Here is a 15,587-nt window from a genome sequence, read left to right as displayed (position 1 = left end):
TCAAGATCAACTGCTATAATTGTCAGAGGCAGATTCTCTTTTCCAGATAAACCACACAGATACGAAGGAGTAGACTGATCTGTCCCAAATGCTACGTGTCAGGAAGCTGCCTTCTGCTTTCATCTCAACAGCATCCACACCGCGGGCCTGAGTGAAAGCCATTTCTAAACACATAGGAGAGGTTTCTCCTTTGCCAGAGCTATGATTTCCCTTCTTTGGAAGCTGAAAATGAGCCTTAAACCTGAAATCGCCTCCCTTGTCCTTCCCTCTCAAAAATACACAATTATTTCCAAATAGCGTTACAAGAAATGCTTCCATCCAAGCACACTCTTTACATATTCATCCGTTCATTTCCAAAAGGAGAAAGTTAAAGATATCCAAAAAAAGCCGGAACATCTCAACCAGATTATTCCACGTAATAAACCACAAGTTAACAAATAATTGTTTCTTCCTAAAAAGGAAGTAAGGAACAAAACCCATACGAACCAACATCACCTTTCCCTCCTTTGTTCCTTTCTGTAACGCTACCCAAGGACTCTAGTTCGGATCAGTGCCACTTTGTGCACAAATACACTGAGAAGGAGCTTAAATGTTATTCAATTATATGAAAAGTTGAAAATTCACAAGACAGTAACCCAATTAGTAACGTTTCATTATTTAATTTTTGCAGCTATAACCCTTAATAGAATCTTTGCGATAGCTTTGGCACAGGCTAGCTTTAAGCTCAGAGCTTCAAAATAAACATTATGCTTCAGTGGAAGCAAATTTAAGAACTGCCTACATCTAATTAAAAGTGAATTGAGAGCTTTGAGCGTATTGCAGAAATGAGGTCCAATGAATTTTAACACCACACTACAGGAGAGGCAGCCTACACTTTACAAAACAATCATGTTTCCAGACGTGCTAGGTCTAAATCAAGGAAGCTAACCCATTATTCTAACTCTGTAGACCTAAAGCACTCAGTGCTTTCAGTCTTTCATCATTTTTTAAAGACATTCATATTTTTTCCCCCTTTATCAAGGCACAACCCAGTAAGATAAAGCAGACGTGAGCTAGGATCCAAGATTCAAGAACCCCAAGCAAAGCTGTGAAGTTTCTAACCTGACATGTTTCAACTAGGATTTTAATGCACTAACAAGCTCAGCTTTGAGAAACTGAACAAACAAGGGTTATTGAAAGAGACACGTTTGTTAATTTATCCGAGGGGAGCACAAGTTCACTGCCACCCATTGCTTTGCCTCTCTGCTGCCTTTTCCTTCCTCGAGCTGGAAAATGAAGCATACATGAGAGGAAATGATTCACACAAGCATCTGGAAACGCAAGACAGTAGGAGATTTCCTAAATGAATACAATTTACTGCAGTAACTACAGTCACGTCTGGTATTTCAAAGCCTTTCCAGTGTTGCTAAGTCCTTACACTTCCATCAGCTTCGCTGTTTTAATTGCTTTGCAAAGCTCCAGCACTGAACCCCGCAAGTCAGATGAAGATCAGATGGCTGCAGAGTCCAGGAAACAAACACCGGATGGTTCAAGGGTTTGGTGATGAGCTCAGGACCTTCTGACCTCTTGGTTACCTGGGTAGGGCACTTCAAAGGGGAATTAGCGCCGAGGACTCAGCATGACACAAATCCCAGTTTGTTTGCTTGACATCCCCACGAAGTCTGTGGCAAACCATAGAAAACCAGCGACCCCAGGCAATGAACAGGCTATTAGGTGATGGAGGGAATGACTCAGAGAGCAAGATTCTCTCAGAATAGGGAAAAAAAACATTTCTCCAATATGTATACTCCACACCCACTTAAGAGCCACAAGAGGTTCAGAATGTGGGGCTGAAATTAGGTTCAAACAACCTTTCTCTGGGAAAGAGAATTAAGAGAGAGCCATCAGGAAAACTGCAGAGATAGTGTCCTCAAAGTGCTCTGAGAGACTACATAAATCAGGATACTCGTTTATAGGTCACCTTTTAATGTCAAGAACAGGCTTCTATCGCAGGAAGACACCCACTCTTACTTGAAAGCACAAAAACCTCACCTAAGAGGCTGCATTTCGTTATGTTACAGCTTAGTTGTGTGCACAGTCCTTCAGATAGGGCTGGGGAGGGCCAACCCCATTCCTAGCAAATGTGGTTGTAGGACCACACACAACACTGGCAGGCATCTTGAAAAGAGCAGACCTACGGCAGGTCCACCCAAACACCTTGACCTTGAAAGCCAGCCATTCAAGCGTCCTGTTAGGAGACTGCCCAATTCAACGGGAATTTCAAACAAAATAGCCAGGCTGCTACGCTATACAAGGCCAACAAGCACTGCTGCTCAGACTTCAGGCATCAGTACTTGTGCATCCCCTGCAGAACTTGACAGCAATTCAAGCATGTGCCAAGACAGACTGCAAGCATCTTAACCAATAACCAAGATCTGACACTAAATCCAACCAGAAACTTTTTTTTTAAAAAAAAAAAAAAAAAAAAAAAAAAAAAAAGAGAGAGAGAGAGACAAGCAAGCAACGTTTCCACCAGAACATTTCCATAATTTCATTCTGAAGGACGTGAATACGCCTTCTGCTTCCCCCTCCATATTTCCCCTACACACACCAGAGGCTTTTCACATTGCTCAGGGCCTCAGCAAAAGCATCCAGCAGTCCTCAGAGCCTTGGGAGCCCATCTCCAAGACAGCCTGCAACCTGGATACCAAGGCCTAAATCAGCTCTCAAGCTTGGAATGGTTTCCTACAAAGACAGGATATTCCAGCAAAATTGTTGCTGTTGTTTGTTTTTTTCCCTTGGAGAGATCCAACTTTCTTGACAAGTCAACTTTTTAAAAAGTGACCTCAGATTGCCAAACAGCTCAATCATGTCTTCACTTGCTGATTAAGGACAAAAAGACAACTGCGGGAACAGGGAGGGTCTCGCATCAGGAGCCGTCAGCTGCAGAGCATCACATCGGTAGGACCGGGAGCTGCAGCAGGACCCTTTGGTGCTCTGGCCTGCCGGCGGGCATCCAGGAGGCACGCCAGAAGTCACTGGACAAAGCACAAATGGGAGGTTTGCCAAAACTGAGTCTGCAGAAAGGAGGTGAGAGCAGCTGCTGTTGCCTAATGGCAGTCAGGTGCTGTAAGGTCACCCATTTGGATGGCAAAGGGGGCACTGAACAGTGCAAAGAGCAGTTTGTACCAGACTCAGTCCCCTGAAAAAAAAGTCTTCACATCCACGTAGATCAACGTTAAATTTTAGAGCAAAAAGCCTCGTCCTTCATCCAGCACCACATTTGATCCAGACGAGCACAGCTACCCCGACCTGAAGCTGTGCCCTGCAGGAGGCTCCCCACCAAGGTCCAGCTCTGTGGCTGGGTACAGCTTTCCCACACGGACTTTCCCAGCAGAAAGTGAAGCTGTTAGACATTTGCCAACAAGAAAACTCAACCACTCAATGGGAAATTCAAGCACGCAAAGATTGCTTCAACGTGTGATACTTGACTAAGTACTCCAATTTTTTATTTCAAAACATCCACCAGTGATTTTTCCCTCCCTTCAATTTATTTCTCCCCCTGCTTTAAACCAGAACGGGAGATACTCGCGTGGCAGAGTTCCACCGGACCAAAAAAAAAAAAAAAAACCTAAGAGATTTCCCAACATCATTGTTTAAATTAGCCTTAGATGGTTTTATACAGCCCTTTATAACTTGGAGAGGGATGTGTTCCCCCGGCAAAGGGTCGGCTATCCAAACAACTGAGGCCTGGGAAAATCAAGCAGGAGTGTGAATTGGGGAAGGCCTTTGGTGAGCAGCGACACAGTCCTCGCTCATGTAAGCGTGGTAGCTCTGAACAAAGATCTGCAGGCTAATAGATATGTAAGACAAATGACATGTGGTTCTCATTGCAGCTCATGCTCGGGGAAGGGGGTACCTTGGAACGGGTCCAGCTGGGATAGGTTTATCCCATTACTCTCCTATAATTTTCTGCTGTTTCAACCCCTTTGACAGTTACTGTAGTTTAACATCACACCCCCTACAGACTGAGGCCTGTTTGACAGGCCAGCAAACAAAACCACCCCCACTTGGAGAAGAAATATGCACCATATGTGCGGGCTGTGCGAGGCTAGCACCCACTCTCGTGCTCGTGACACGGCGATCGATGCGAATCGCCGCGCAGGAGCCCCAACCCCGTGCCTAGCCCAAAAAGCCAGGGCCAGCGAACCTCCTGCACGGCAGCAGGACTCCACACACCGGCTATTAACGAGGGGAGGGGGAAAGGGGTGAGACAGGATGGACGAGCCCTGAATATTAAATTCCCAAGTTCCCATTTAAGGGAATTGCAGGAAAAAAACAGTGAAATTCAAGAACAACTGGAATCAGGTTAAGCCACTCTCCCGCTTCATACAGTGCGGCTCATTCATGTGAACAGCTGTTTCACCTCCAGAGAAATACCCAGAGAAAACAGAGGGGAGGGGGAGAAGACTAAATTGTTTGCTCTACTGAAGCAGCAAGATACAGTAAATCAAGGCTGATTTATATTGTCTACGAGAAACCGGCTGGGGAAGGGGAGGGGAGAGAAGCGTGAGCTTTGGTTTTAAACAGCTATTTGAGAGCTGGGGCTCTGGAGGACAGCTCTGTAATTAAGCTCTTTCCTTTGTTGAGCTGACCAAGTTGTTGCAGCCGAGGGCGAGCACGGTTCCCTCTGCCGGCACCCACCGTGGCAGGGGGCTGCGGGGACACTGCCCACCGCCCCCCATCCCTCCCCGGCGGAGGGGCAGGCAGGAGGGCGGCTTTGGGCCAAAATTCAGCTTTCACTCACCGCTGCTGCCCCGTGCCCCGGCAGGTAGGGAGCCTGCCCACGCAGCCAGGATGGAGCAGAGCAGCCCGGCACCCCCTCGGCCCCAAAAAAACCCCTCCGTTGCTACTCACCGGCGACTGGCGAAGCCGCTGCCCGGCGAGCCGGAGCTCTGCTCGGGGTAGTTGTGCTGCAGGCTGGACGCCGGGAATTGATAGAGGAAGCCCGTTCCCAGCGCGCATCCGTGCAGGCAGCAGCACCAGGACAAGAAGAGAGCGAACCGCATTTTTGCACCGCCGGGGGGGCTCCTCCTGCTGTCCCCGCTTGGCTCCTGGGGCGCTGCGGGGGGCACCGGGGACCCCGCTCCCTGCCCCAGCCCAGCCGAGCCCGGCGGCTGCTGCCCGCGCGGGGTCCGGGGCTGCTCGGGGCGCCCAGGGCGCACTCCCAGCCCCCGGCTGCCTTTTCAAATTTGGCGAGGTTGGCCCCATTCCGTCAAAGGGGGCGTGGGGCTTCGGCGTTAACCCTTGGCAGGCCTCGCAGCAAAGCCCGCTGCCGAGGGGAGGCACCGGCAGCACCCCCGGCACCCGGGCACGGGCAGCGCCTGCCCGGTAGCGGAGCCGAAGCGCTGCCCCCGGCTTCCCCGGCTCACCCCAAGCCCCTTCTGGGGAACCCCCGGCACTGGGGTGCGGGAAGAAAGCTGCCCCGACACAGCCAGGCCGGTGCCTGCTGCCACACCGGGGCAACGGGGTTACACAGGTGATGTGGGAAACAAAATCCTGGAGTCGTTAGGGTTGGAAATGCCCTCCAGGATCATCTGGTCCAACCATCCCCTACCACCAGTGTCACCACCCAACCCTGTACCCACGCACCACGTCCAGCCTTCCCTTGAACACCCCCAGGGACGGTGACTCCACCACCTCCCTGGGCAACCCGTCCCAGTGCCTGACTGCTCTTCCTGAGCAGAAATGTCTCCTCATTTCAACCTGAACCTCCCCTGGCACAACCTGAGGCCATTCCCTCTGGTCCCATCACCAGTTACCTGTGAGGAGAGGCCGACCCCCAGCTCCCCACCCCTTCCTTTCAGGGAGTTGCAGAGAGCAATGAGGCCTCCTCTGAGCCTCCTCTTCTCCAGACCAAACACCCCCAGTTCCCAAACAGGTATTTTGATCCCACGGAGATAATATGAAAACAGCTGGGCTCATCCCCTCCCTGGGTGAGCACCTACCCCTTCCCCCACAGTGCCCACCTCCAGAGCCTGCACAGAGATAAATAGCCCCTGGCTGGAGCCTGTAACCAGACAAGTTTAGACTGCAAATGAGGCACCAGGTTTTTAAACAGCCGCTGTCATTAATCACTAGAGGAAATCACACAAAAAGGAAGGGGTAAAGCTGCAGGGCAGCTCAGCATAGCCTCCCTGGGCTTAGCCCACAGCTGGCCTCGAGGAGTCCCAGCCCAGAGCAGAGGATGGATCAGCACCCTCTGGGCTCAAAGAAAGCTCAATGGGTCTAGCCCAGCAGTTTGTGAGCAGGCTTGGCAGCTCAGCACAACCACTATTTATTTGCAAAAATCCCCCAGTACTTGGGGCTGGGACATAGCAGGACCATTTGTCCCCAGCCCTGGCTCAGAACCACCACAGAACCTTTCTCTACTTCAGTTCCCCTCTACAAGGGGAACTTCTCTTCCCTTCCACTCAAAAAATAATAATAATAAAAAAAAAAAAAAGCTTGCCCAAGGGCGTTCAGCCACTCTGAGCCATTTTGCTCAGAGCCAGCCCATAGGAAACCTCTGTTCAAATTGGCAGGGCAGTGAAAAAGAAACCTTAGCCTCTGATCTCCCCTCTCAGTAGGGGAGCAAACTGCTCCCAAACTCACCTTTCTCCTAAGAGCACACTCAGGAGCTGCTGCATTTCCAGGACACTACACAACTCTGAGACTCCTCTACCCGTTAAGCAGGGTGACCATCCTCACCTGTGAGTGACCGCCCTCAGCTGCAGGCACACAGCCATCCTGGGGGCAGCTGTGCCAAGCCCCCACTCCAGCAGGTTACTGCAGCTCCAGGCTGTGTGCTGAGGGCCCGTTTCATCCTCTTGTCCCAAGCGCACTCAGTTTCCTGCCCTGACAGGCTGGGATCAATCATTTATCGGCATTTAACTGAATAGCACCAGTGGTTTTGTGACCCATTCTCCTGTTTTGGGTTAGTCCCTTCAAAAGCTTTTAGCAGCCTTAATGTTTTAACTGTCCAAGAAGGTTTTATTTCTGGTTGCGTGCAAAATTTGCTGCTTCAGCCTTCACTGACTTTGCAAGACCCTAGGAAGAGATATTAAATACAGGTGATTAGATAAGATATGATTCTGGCAAATTGTTAGAGACATCTGTAGGAAGGTAATACCCTTCCTATTTCATGAACTGAGACACTGGAGACCAGAGGTCAAATGACTTTGCTGAAGGCTGCAAAGAGCAAATGACAGCACCAGAAATAGAGCTCAGATCTCCAGGCTCCCATTACTCGTGCCATCTCCCTAACGCACACTTGCCTCTATTTTGTATGTCTGATTTAAGATGAAAATGAAGAATTAACTTCCAAGCTGTTTTTGGAAAGAGAGAAGAAAGGGTGATATTGTCTACTGTAAGGGGAGAATTAAAGATGACATTTCATTTTTAGTCCTTTGGATATGCATAATATAATCAAACACGATAGCAGTAATAAATGGATATTTTTTCTCCCCACGGTGCTTATGAGTGCAACATATTCGAACAATTTCTCAAAACTATGTTGATAAATTGGAAACGCAGTGATGGAGGTAACAAAGACAGCCAACAAAAACATAATTCATTCAATTTATCAGAGGGACTAGTTTTGAGAAGAGAACCCTTGAAATATGAACGGCCCTATTCTTACAAACCAGACATACTATATTTCAAAAGATAAAGCTACACTTTTTAGGCCTGTGCATAAGCATGTTAATTAAAGATTTGCCTAGACAATCAGGACTAAATAAATTACTTGGAAGTATTTCACCAACTCAATTCAAGATAGAAGGGGCAGGGATGCATGCTGGAAAGCCAAAATGGATGGAAGCATAGGAGGAAATGGAAAGAGGCAAAGGCCAGGTTTTCAAAAAGCAGCCCCAGGAGGGCCTTCCTCCTGCACGCTGCTCACTTTCTACGCAGGAGACAGTCTTGAACCGCTGTGTCAGAGAACTAATCTATTGGACACGTGGGTACATGAGGTTCCCCATGGTCTGGAGCGTTTTTCAGCTCCTTAGTCCATTTGGCATACCTGGGACATAAAACATCACAAAATGTTCTGTGAAAATATCTATAATCTCTTTAAAGATATACACCACATGCAAGCCAGACAACAAATGAAGTGGGGGCAATAAAAGGAACACTCAGTGTTTAGTCTGATTTTTGTTCAGTTTAGAATGAAAAAGCAGTGGAATGATACAGCAAAAGAGGGATTTCTTTTCTACAAGGTCTTAAGGTGGCATAGAAAGGTAGCAAAGCACTGTCATACCTGTAAGAGCAAAGTCCAGCCCAGAACTGTAATGTCGTCTCAACTGTTCAGGATCATTCACAGTATTGCCAAAGTCAATAACAAGCTGAAAAAAAAAGAGTTAGATTATTGTTAGAGAACAAAAGAATCATGGCAAATAAATTTTGAGGCCCATTCCTTGCATTTTGTGAGTGCACTTTTCATGTGTATACTAAGATGAGACCAAAGCAAAAGCAGCTTTGTTCTACTTGATAAAACCTTGTGAAGTTTTACAATTATTAAATGTCCTTTTGATGTTCGATAGAAGTCAGTGATTAAGACCATCTAAACCCAAACATAATTTGGATAAAACCCTTGCAGCTTCCTAAGGAAGCTAGATTATTTCCTTGTGATCTAACAAAGCAATCAAGGAACTTTGGAAAATCAAAAGAGATGGGTAAGAGCTTAGTGACAGTAAGAGTTAAACATCTCTATTATAAGTTAAATTATGAGATTACTAAGTTTATTGTAAAATGTCTATTATTAAGGCGTCAAACCAAACCTGAACCAAACTGAAAATCTAGAGGACTGTGTATTTTTTCTAAGCTAGGAGGAAGGCAGTGTGTTTTTTCCTCAAGATTTCTTGAATCTGACCTGGCATAAATCAATCAAAATGCAATAGACCTGAAAACAGTCACACAAGCAGTTTGGCATATGGTAAACAGAATATCCAGTGGTATTGTATGAAGCACAAGAAATGATCCAGAAGTCATGACTTTGGCAAAATTAATTGACCTTAGAGAAGAATTTTGCCTGAGTGAAGCACTTGTGTGGGTATTATAAAGCAATATAGTGGATAAAATATCTTAGATTGAAACATAATTCAGCAGATGGAAAATTATTTATTTAAAAGATCAGTGAGACAATGCCAACATGGAGTGGATTTACACATATCACGAGCATTATTGTGTCCTGGGTTGAAAAAATTATGTGATCTTTGATGTCAGGCAAAAAATCCCCCAACTGGCCATGCAGTGACGCTCTGACCTGCACATGCACAAGGCCTCTGACACACCCCTGACGTCCGGGATTCACCAAGAAAGCTATAAAGCAGGGAGTCCCACAGGCGTGGTAAAGCCAATGCACAGCAGCACCAGGACTATTGCGCTCAAACCTGCCACAGCGGAGACGCAAATAGAAGCCAGGAAAGACTGGAAGTTGATTAATGCCTCTTCCTTCTCCCTGCTAGAAGGCAGGATCTATTACACATAGATTACTCTTGGCACAAATTTGTCTGCCTTGTTCTGAAAGGCCTCAAGACAGAAACTCCCCATGCTCTTCTGACAACATACTCCAGTGCTTCCCTCTTTGTACGGGTAGTTTTTCTTAACATCCAGCCTAAGTCTGTTTTGTTGTAATTTAAGCTCTCAATGTCTTACTTTCTCCATTATGGACATAAAAAATGATCCTGTCTCTCTTTGAGCAGACTTTTAATTCCTCAAAGTACTTTTTGAAATGTTTGAACACCTCTCCTTGCCTTCTAGAAGCAAAACAATCCAAACTTCTTAAGACTTTCCCTGTAGGTCATATGTTATATTCTTCTGATTCTTTTTTGTTATTTTCCCCTACTCTTTCAAGCTGGTCTACATCTACCTCATAGCACAGCACCTGTAACCTATACCTCTGTGCAATATCTTTTCTGCACAGCCCTGTTGAGGATTTGCCTTTTTGGCATCTGTACATCATTGTTAATCCATGTTTAATTTGGGATCCTCTACCTTTTTTCTGAAGAACTGCTGGCCTGATTTTCCCCATCCTTTATTTGCTAGTTAAAACTATTTCTGCCAAAGTGCAGTGCCCTGCAGTTGTCCTTAATGAGTTTCATCTTATTCTATTCAGATCACATCACCAATTTATCAAGACCATTTAAAATTTTAATCCTGCCTTCCAGTGTTCTTGCTTTCAGTCCCAGCTTCGCCTCATCTGCAGATTTAATAAGCATTTTTCCTCTCCCATCACTGAGATCACTAAAGAAAACATTGGGAGGTCTGTCTTCATGTCGATATCCTCAAATTATGTTCCTGATCATTAACTGTTCATTAAGCATTATTCAGTCCCAGAGGGCTGCCTGCTTCCTTGATGCTGTACAGGACATAAACACCGACCTTACAAACTCTCCAAGCCATGGACAATCCTGAACTTCTACCACAAAACAAAGCACTTCATAACACGTGGTGGAAGAAGCTACCAGATGGCAAGTCTGCAGTTTTCAATGGAGTCACTGACAGCAAGATATCCAAATCCAGTGCTATCCAGACACTTATCTGATTTGAAAATCTATCTTGACTCATGGATTCTCTCTGAATTCCAGAGAAGCAGGGACTTTCATGAAGAAAGAATGTTTCGGTTTTGGACTCTGGCCCTGAAATCCTCCTACTTCGCAAACTCCCTATGGATCCAGACTGTCTGACTTGAGCACCCCACCATGATTGGGAGTCCAACATCCCTTTCATATTGCGCAAGTGACTTAAACGGGTGTGGGCTGACCCCTTTCCTAACGAAAATAAAGGCAAACAAAACACGAAAGTGCATCTGGAGAAGAGTACCCTCCTCCCAGCCCCTGTACACCTCAAAAACCTAAAATGACCTAAAGTTTCACCCTAGGTGTCTGCAGGTAAGGTGGATTAGTACCAGGCTCATGCTTTCTCCCTCTTCTCTCCTTTGCCTTATTCCACAGATTCCTCACCTGGCAGCCATCTGTCCTCGCACACCAAACTTCTTGCCAGTCAATGCCTTCCTGCACTATCTTTGCCTCTAGTGGACCTCATCACCCATGTTGTAGGGCCTTCTGCTGCCTCGGTGCTGCAGGTGTTTCCGAGCTTGCCCTGGCATGGCTTTCAGCATTTTATGTGTTACTGGTAAACAGACAACCACAATCCGCTATCATACGCGTATTTTCCTTACAGATCTACCCTCACCTTATTATGCTCTAAAGCTTCTAGTTTCAAGGGACCCCACCAGTAACTGACATTACATATTTCTTGAAGCATTCACATGAGCCTCTCCCTTCTCTGTCCTCATTCTTTTCCCAAGATTCTGTTTTTTAAATTAAGTCTCCTTGTTTTCATAGACTTTGTCTGTTTCAACGTGATTAATCCTCTTCATTATTTTAAAATCATTGACTGAATCACAGAAAGATCTCTTTTTAAACAAGATAATACCAAAGCTCTTCAGTCTTGCTTTATAACTTAGACCTGAAAGGCATAGTATTATTTTCATTCTCCCTGCTTTATCCCCTTAATCATATCCTTCTTAGGTAGAGTGAGCACTACTGAAAAGAGCACTCTGAACAAGAACTCACCAGTGTTTTATGTAATAACAGTAACACCTCTTTTGATATATACTCTGTTCTTACCGTAATGCAACCCAACATCCTGTTCAGTGGTTGGGGTCTTTTTTCTACAGCTGTGTGTTAGGCTGAGAGCTCTGGGGATTATTTAAAGAGAATATTCTCCAGATTTATCAATTTACCATTATGAATATTTTGCTCCATTCATCCTGAGGTAAGTAAACCCCAACGCTGCTCAGTGGCACTGCCTTGCTCTTTAGCTGGCTCTCTACCTAATCTCCTCTCTTGAATCTTACAGATTCCTCCATGGAAGCAATAAAATGGCCACTAAGGTGCTAAATGCGAAAGAATCATTGTAGGCATTAAAGGCTAAAGTCACTGCAAGGCAACTGGATCCAAGTATTTCTTGGCTATGCACACATACACTAATGCTAGCTTAGGTGTTCACAGAATGCTCTATTGTCACTAATGGATACCACACCTAATGGGCCTGGTATTCAGAATCCAGCCCTCTCCCAGGGCCCCTGAGTGGCTATGTCAAACCAGCTTTAGTCTGAGCACCTTCCTGAACCAGTTGCATACAGATTGCCCTCCCCTCCTGGCTTCCATTTCTAGACGACCCAAACTGGAACTTCTGAAGTGTGCTTTGCAACTATTCGGCTCCTCACATAGACTGCAGGTCTCTTTTTCACCACAGGAAAAGCTTTGTCTCTCTCTGCTTTCTCTTCTGCCTAAGAGAGATCAATCTCTCTACAGATGCAAAACCAATCCCTAAGTAATCCTCTGGGTTTACACAGGCGCGTAGCCCCTCATACCACCAGGTCCCAGGCAGGTTGGATACACAGGCTATGAGCAAAAGGAATCTGGTTCAGCTCCCTGACCTACGAGAGCTCTCTGTCAGTGCCTCTCTTTACAACTAGGTTTTAGTGCTTTGTTGCATATCATGGCTATTGTAAGGATAATAGGAATGGAATAAAAAACAGCATGGTATAAAACAGTAGAAATCATGGAAGAAAAGAAGAAAACAAATAAAGGAAACAAGATGAGACATAATCTAAAGAGATAGATAAATTGTTCTTTTCTTGGCAGAAAGGAAATGATGAAGTCTATAAGACGCTATAAAATGTTTAGGCTGATTGTTGCCTAAAAAAAAAAAAAAAAAAAAAAAGTAAAATCTTTCAACCAGACTAAGCAGAATTTTGGTGTGCAGTGGAATGGTAGGACGAGACTATCAGCCTCACAGTGTGCCTGGAAAGAAGTGTCTCACAGCAAATATGGTTTGGCTCAATTCACATCTTTTGTATTTAACTCTAAGATTGTTGTGAAAAAGCCACTGCAGTGCCCCAACCGAAGGGTGATGCACTATTTTGCATTGAAAACAGGTGTTCAGCTGGCTGGCTTTCTAGCAGAGCACAGCAGATTTGTCCCAGATTTTCCGTACATGATCTCTAGGTAATACTTGCCTTTTCTTCACATGTTTCAAGAAAATTAGATAATTATTTTCCATGTTCTGAGACTTCCCTGAACTGACTGACAATAGATTTGCAGAGCTAAGCTCTATGTTGGGTGGAGAGGGAGTCTGGCCAGCTTACAGAGGGGGTGAGTGGACTTTGGAAAACGCAGTGCTGCACTTCTGGAGCATCTCTGAGAACAGCCACAGCTTGTAAGACGTGCCCAGGCTCACTGCAGTTACAGCAGTGACCTGCTGAGGCGCAGTCTCTGGCTGGGGAAGACAAGGGCAAACAGTCTTGATAACCCAAGCACTCATTTCCTTAATTTTGAAGCTGTGTTACATAAGGAACTACATTTACTGAAACTTCCCTCTGTGTTTATTCATTTCAAATGGCTTTGAGACATAGTTTCTTCAAAAGACCATGCATAATCAATCTCCATTGTTCTGTATATATTTGCAGAAGATAACGACTTCATTAAAATATGGCGGGCTATTAACAGCAGTAAATATCCAGTGCTAAACCTTAAGATGTAATGCAATTAAAGAAGAAATACGAACCTAAGGAGGTTAAGTGCAATCTACCATTGACAGTTACATTTGATTTGAATTAAAAAACACACACAGAGGGTAATAAAGGGCCTCCGTACATACTTGGATAACAGGAAATCCCCTGGATGTAAAAATAGTGAATTTAAGAATGGAGAGTATAAAGGTCTAGTTCAAATTAAAGATTTTATGACTGAGGACTCCATTAAATCTTTGAACACTTACAGTAAAGAGTCTGGAACACTTCCAGTCCAATTCTTTATGTTCTCACAAGTGACAGATTATACTTCTGAACTTATACAGCAAAAGAAAGAAAGAGTGATTGTGTTAATCCATCTAAATCTGAAGCTTGTTAATTAAGATGAAAACTATAAAAACCTGTGCTTAGGTGAAGAATAGTATTTTTATAACCCAGCTCATGATAACCTCGCTAGCTAAGCCAAAAGTAAAAGATTTTAATTCTCAAATTATTGAGAACAGTAAAATAATGAACCACTTAATACTACGTGATCAACAATCTGTACTAAATAGGAACTCTTTGGTACTCCTCAGTCTATTTCTCTTTCTATACTTCCAAGTCATTCCTCGTGGTGTTTAAAACACACAGTACAACATGCTTCTTCTAACTCCACTCCCACCTGCAGAAATGCAAGGATCCTCAACTGCAGCAAGTCCACAGTGGCAGGCCATGATCGCGTTGAAGTGCCAGTCTCACACAATTGGGTATTTATAACTCTAAGATATTAGGGAGGACCTTGCAAGTGAGTCGCACTGGAAAGTAATGTACTACCTTTCCCAGGCTTCAAAGGGAATTGAGACAAAATTATCAAGGCTTTTTTTTTTTTTTTTTTTTAGTTGAAGGTGTAGGGTTAAGCATTCATCACTGCATTAAGCAAAGCAGCAAGGATTTGAGATCTTGTTTCAGACTCCTCAAAACATACTAATTACTGGTATAAATCTGCTGTCTCTAATGGCAGCCTGCCAAGGGTTAATTGAGCCTTAAATGAAAATGAATGTGAGATATCTGAAAAGACAGCTGATGTGGCCCAGAATGTTAGCAGAAACAAAATGCCTGGAAGGACTGTGGGGTTAAGAAACTCCTGGGTTTGGCCATAAGCTCCAAAGCAACTCACAAGTCAAACAGAGAATAAAAATGAGAGAAAACAAAGTCTTCCTGTTGGGAGGATGTGTTCTCCTTTAGGACCACATGGCAGTCCCTCTAAAAAGGAATCCACCCTTTATTTGCTTGCTTCCTTGAAGTTGTTGAGGATCTGGCCTAGGGTGAATAAATAGAACAGACAATGTTAATAAATGCAGACTCTTTCCAGACCAACAGGGGTGGCAGACACCACAGCTGTCAATGGAAACAACATTTACTTTGAAATTTTTGTACTGAAAACAAAAAGCATATGGGTCTAATAGAAAAGGTTGCAAGAGCTCCTGCGAATCACAGTTATCCCCTTATTGTCTTGTCTTAGCCATCCAGCACCCACTACTCTACCACCTAGGAAATGTTTTTTACCACGTATGCAGTGAGGTTTTTCACCCAGCCCACCAGGGCTGCCGTGCCCTCTTCTAAGAGCAAAGGGTGCCCAACACATCCCTGCACAATATTCCTCACCATCAGGCTCTGTTTCTCTTTGACTGCTTTCACCAAGAGGTACTGAGAACACTCAAAGTAAGAGTTCTCACTAATGGTACACCCATATGCCCAGCACGTATCTGCACAGTAGCTGAAGGAAATAGCCCCGTCCTTGTCCCACTTAGCCGTACCTCCACTGGTCCTTGTTCCCTTCTCTCTGTTAGTAGCACCAGGCAGTTGATTCAACTGAAAACTATTCTCTCTCCTTTCTTTTTTTCTTTTTTTTTTTTTTGGGTGGGATAGGGGATGGGGTTTTTCAGCTGAATTCAATTCCCTCTAAACTGGTAACTGGAGCAGGACTAAACAGATTTGCGGATGTGAATGGAGGCAATTCTATTACTTTGGGCGGGTGGTGATACAA

General features: G+C 44.9%; 1 protein-coding gene across 12 annotated transcripts in view; it reads right to left on the bottom strand.

Moving 5' to 3' along the window:
• The window catches only part of COL26A1 (collagen type XXVI alpha 1 chain), a 187,168-nt gene that overhangs the window by 168,220 nt on the left and 3,361 nt on the right, over positions 1–15,587 (bottom strand). For 4 of the 12 annotated variants that reach the window (XM_084493550.1, XM_084493555.1, XM_084493556.1 and 1 more), the window contains exon 1: positions 4,897–5,143. In XM_084493550.1, the coding sequence (XP_084349676.1) occupies positions 4,897–5,048 (152 nt within the window). In that variant the 5' untranslated portion in view covers positions 5,049–5,143. Of the gene's footprint in view, positions 1–4,896; positions 5,144–6,633; positions 7,069–8,278; positions 8,364–13,809; positions 13,879–14,222; positions 14,314–14,374; positions 14,408–15,587 lie in introns of those variants that run through there. The other 8 variants (XM_084493557.1, XM_084493551.1, XM_084493561.1 and 5 more) reach the window with 6 other exon arrangements.

This window comes from Aythya ferina (assembly GCF_964211825.1).
Source record: "Aythya ferina genome assembly, chromosome: 19".
NCBI lineage: Eukaryota > Metazoa > Chordata > Aves > Anseriformes > Anatidae > Aythya > Aythya ferina.
This window is presented reverse-complemented; position numbering and strand designations above follow the sequence as displayed.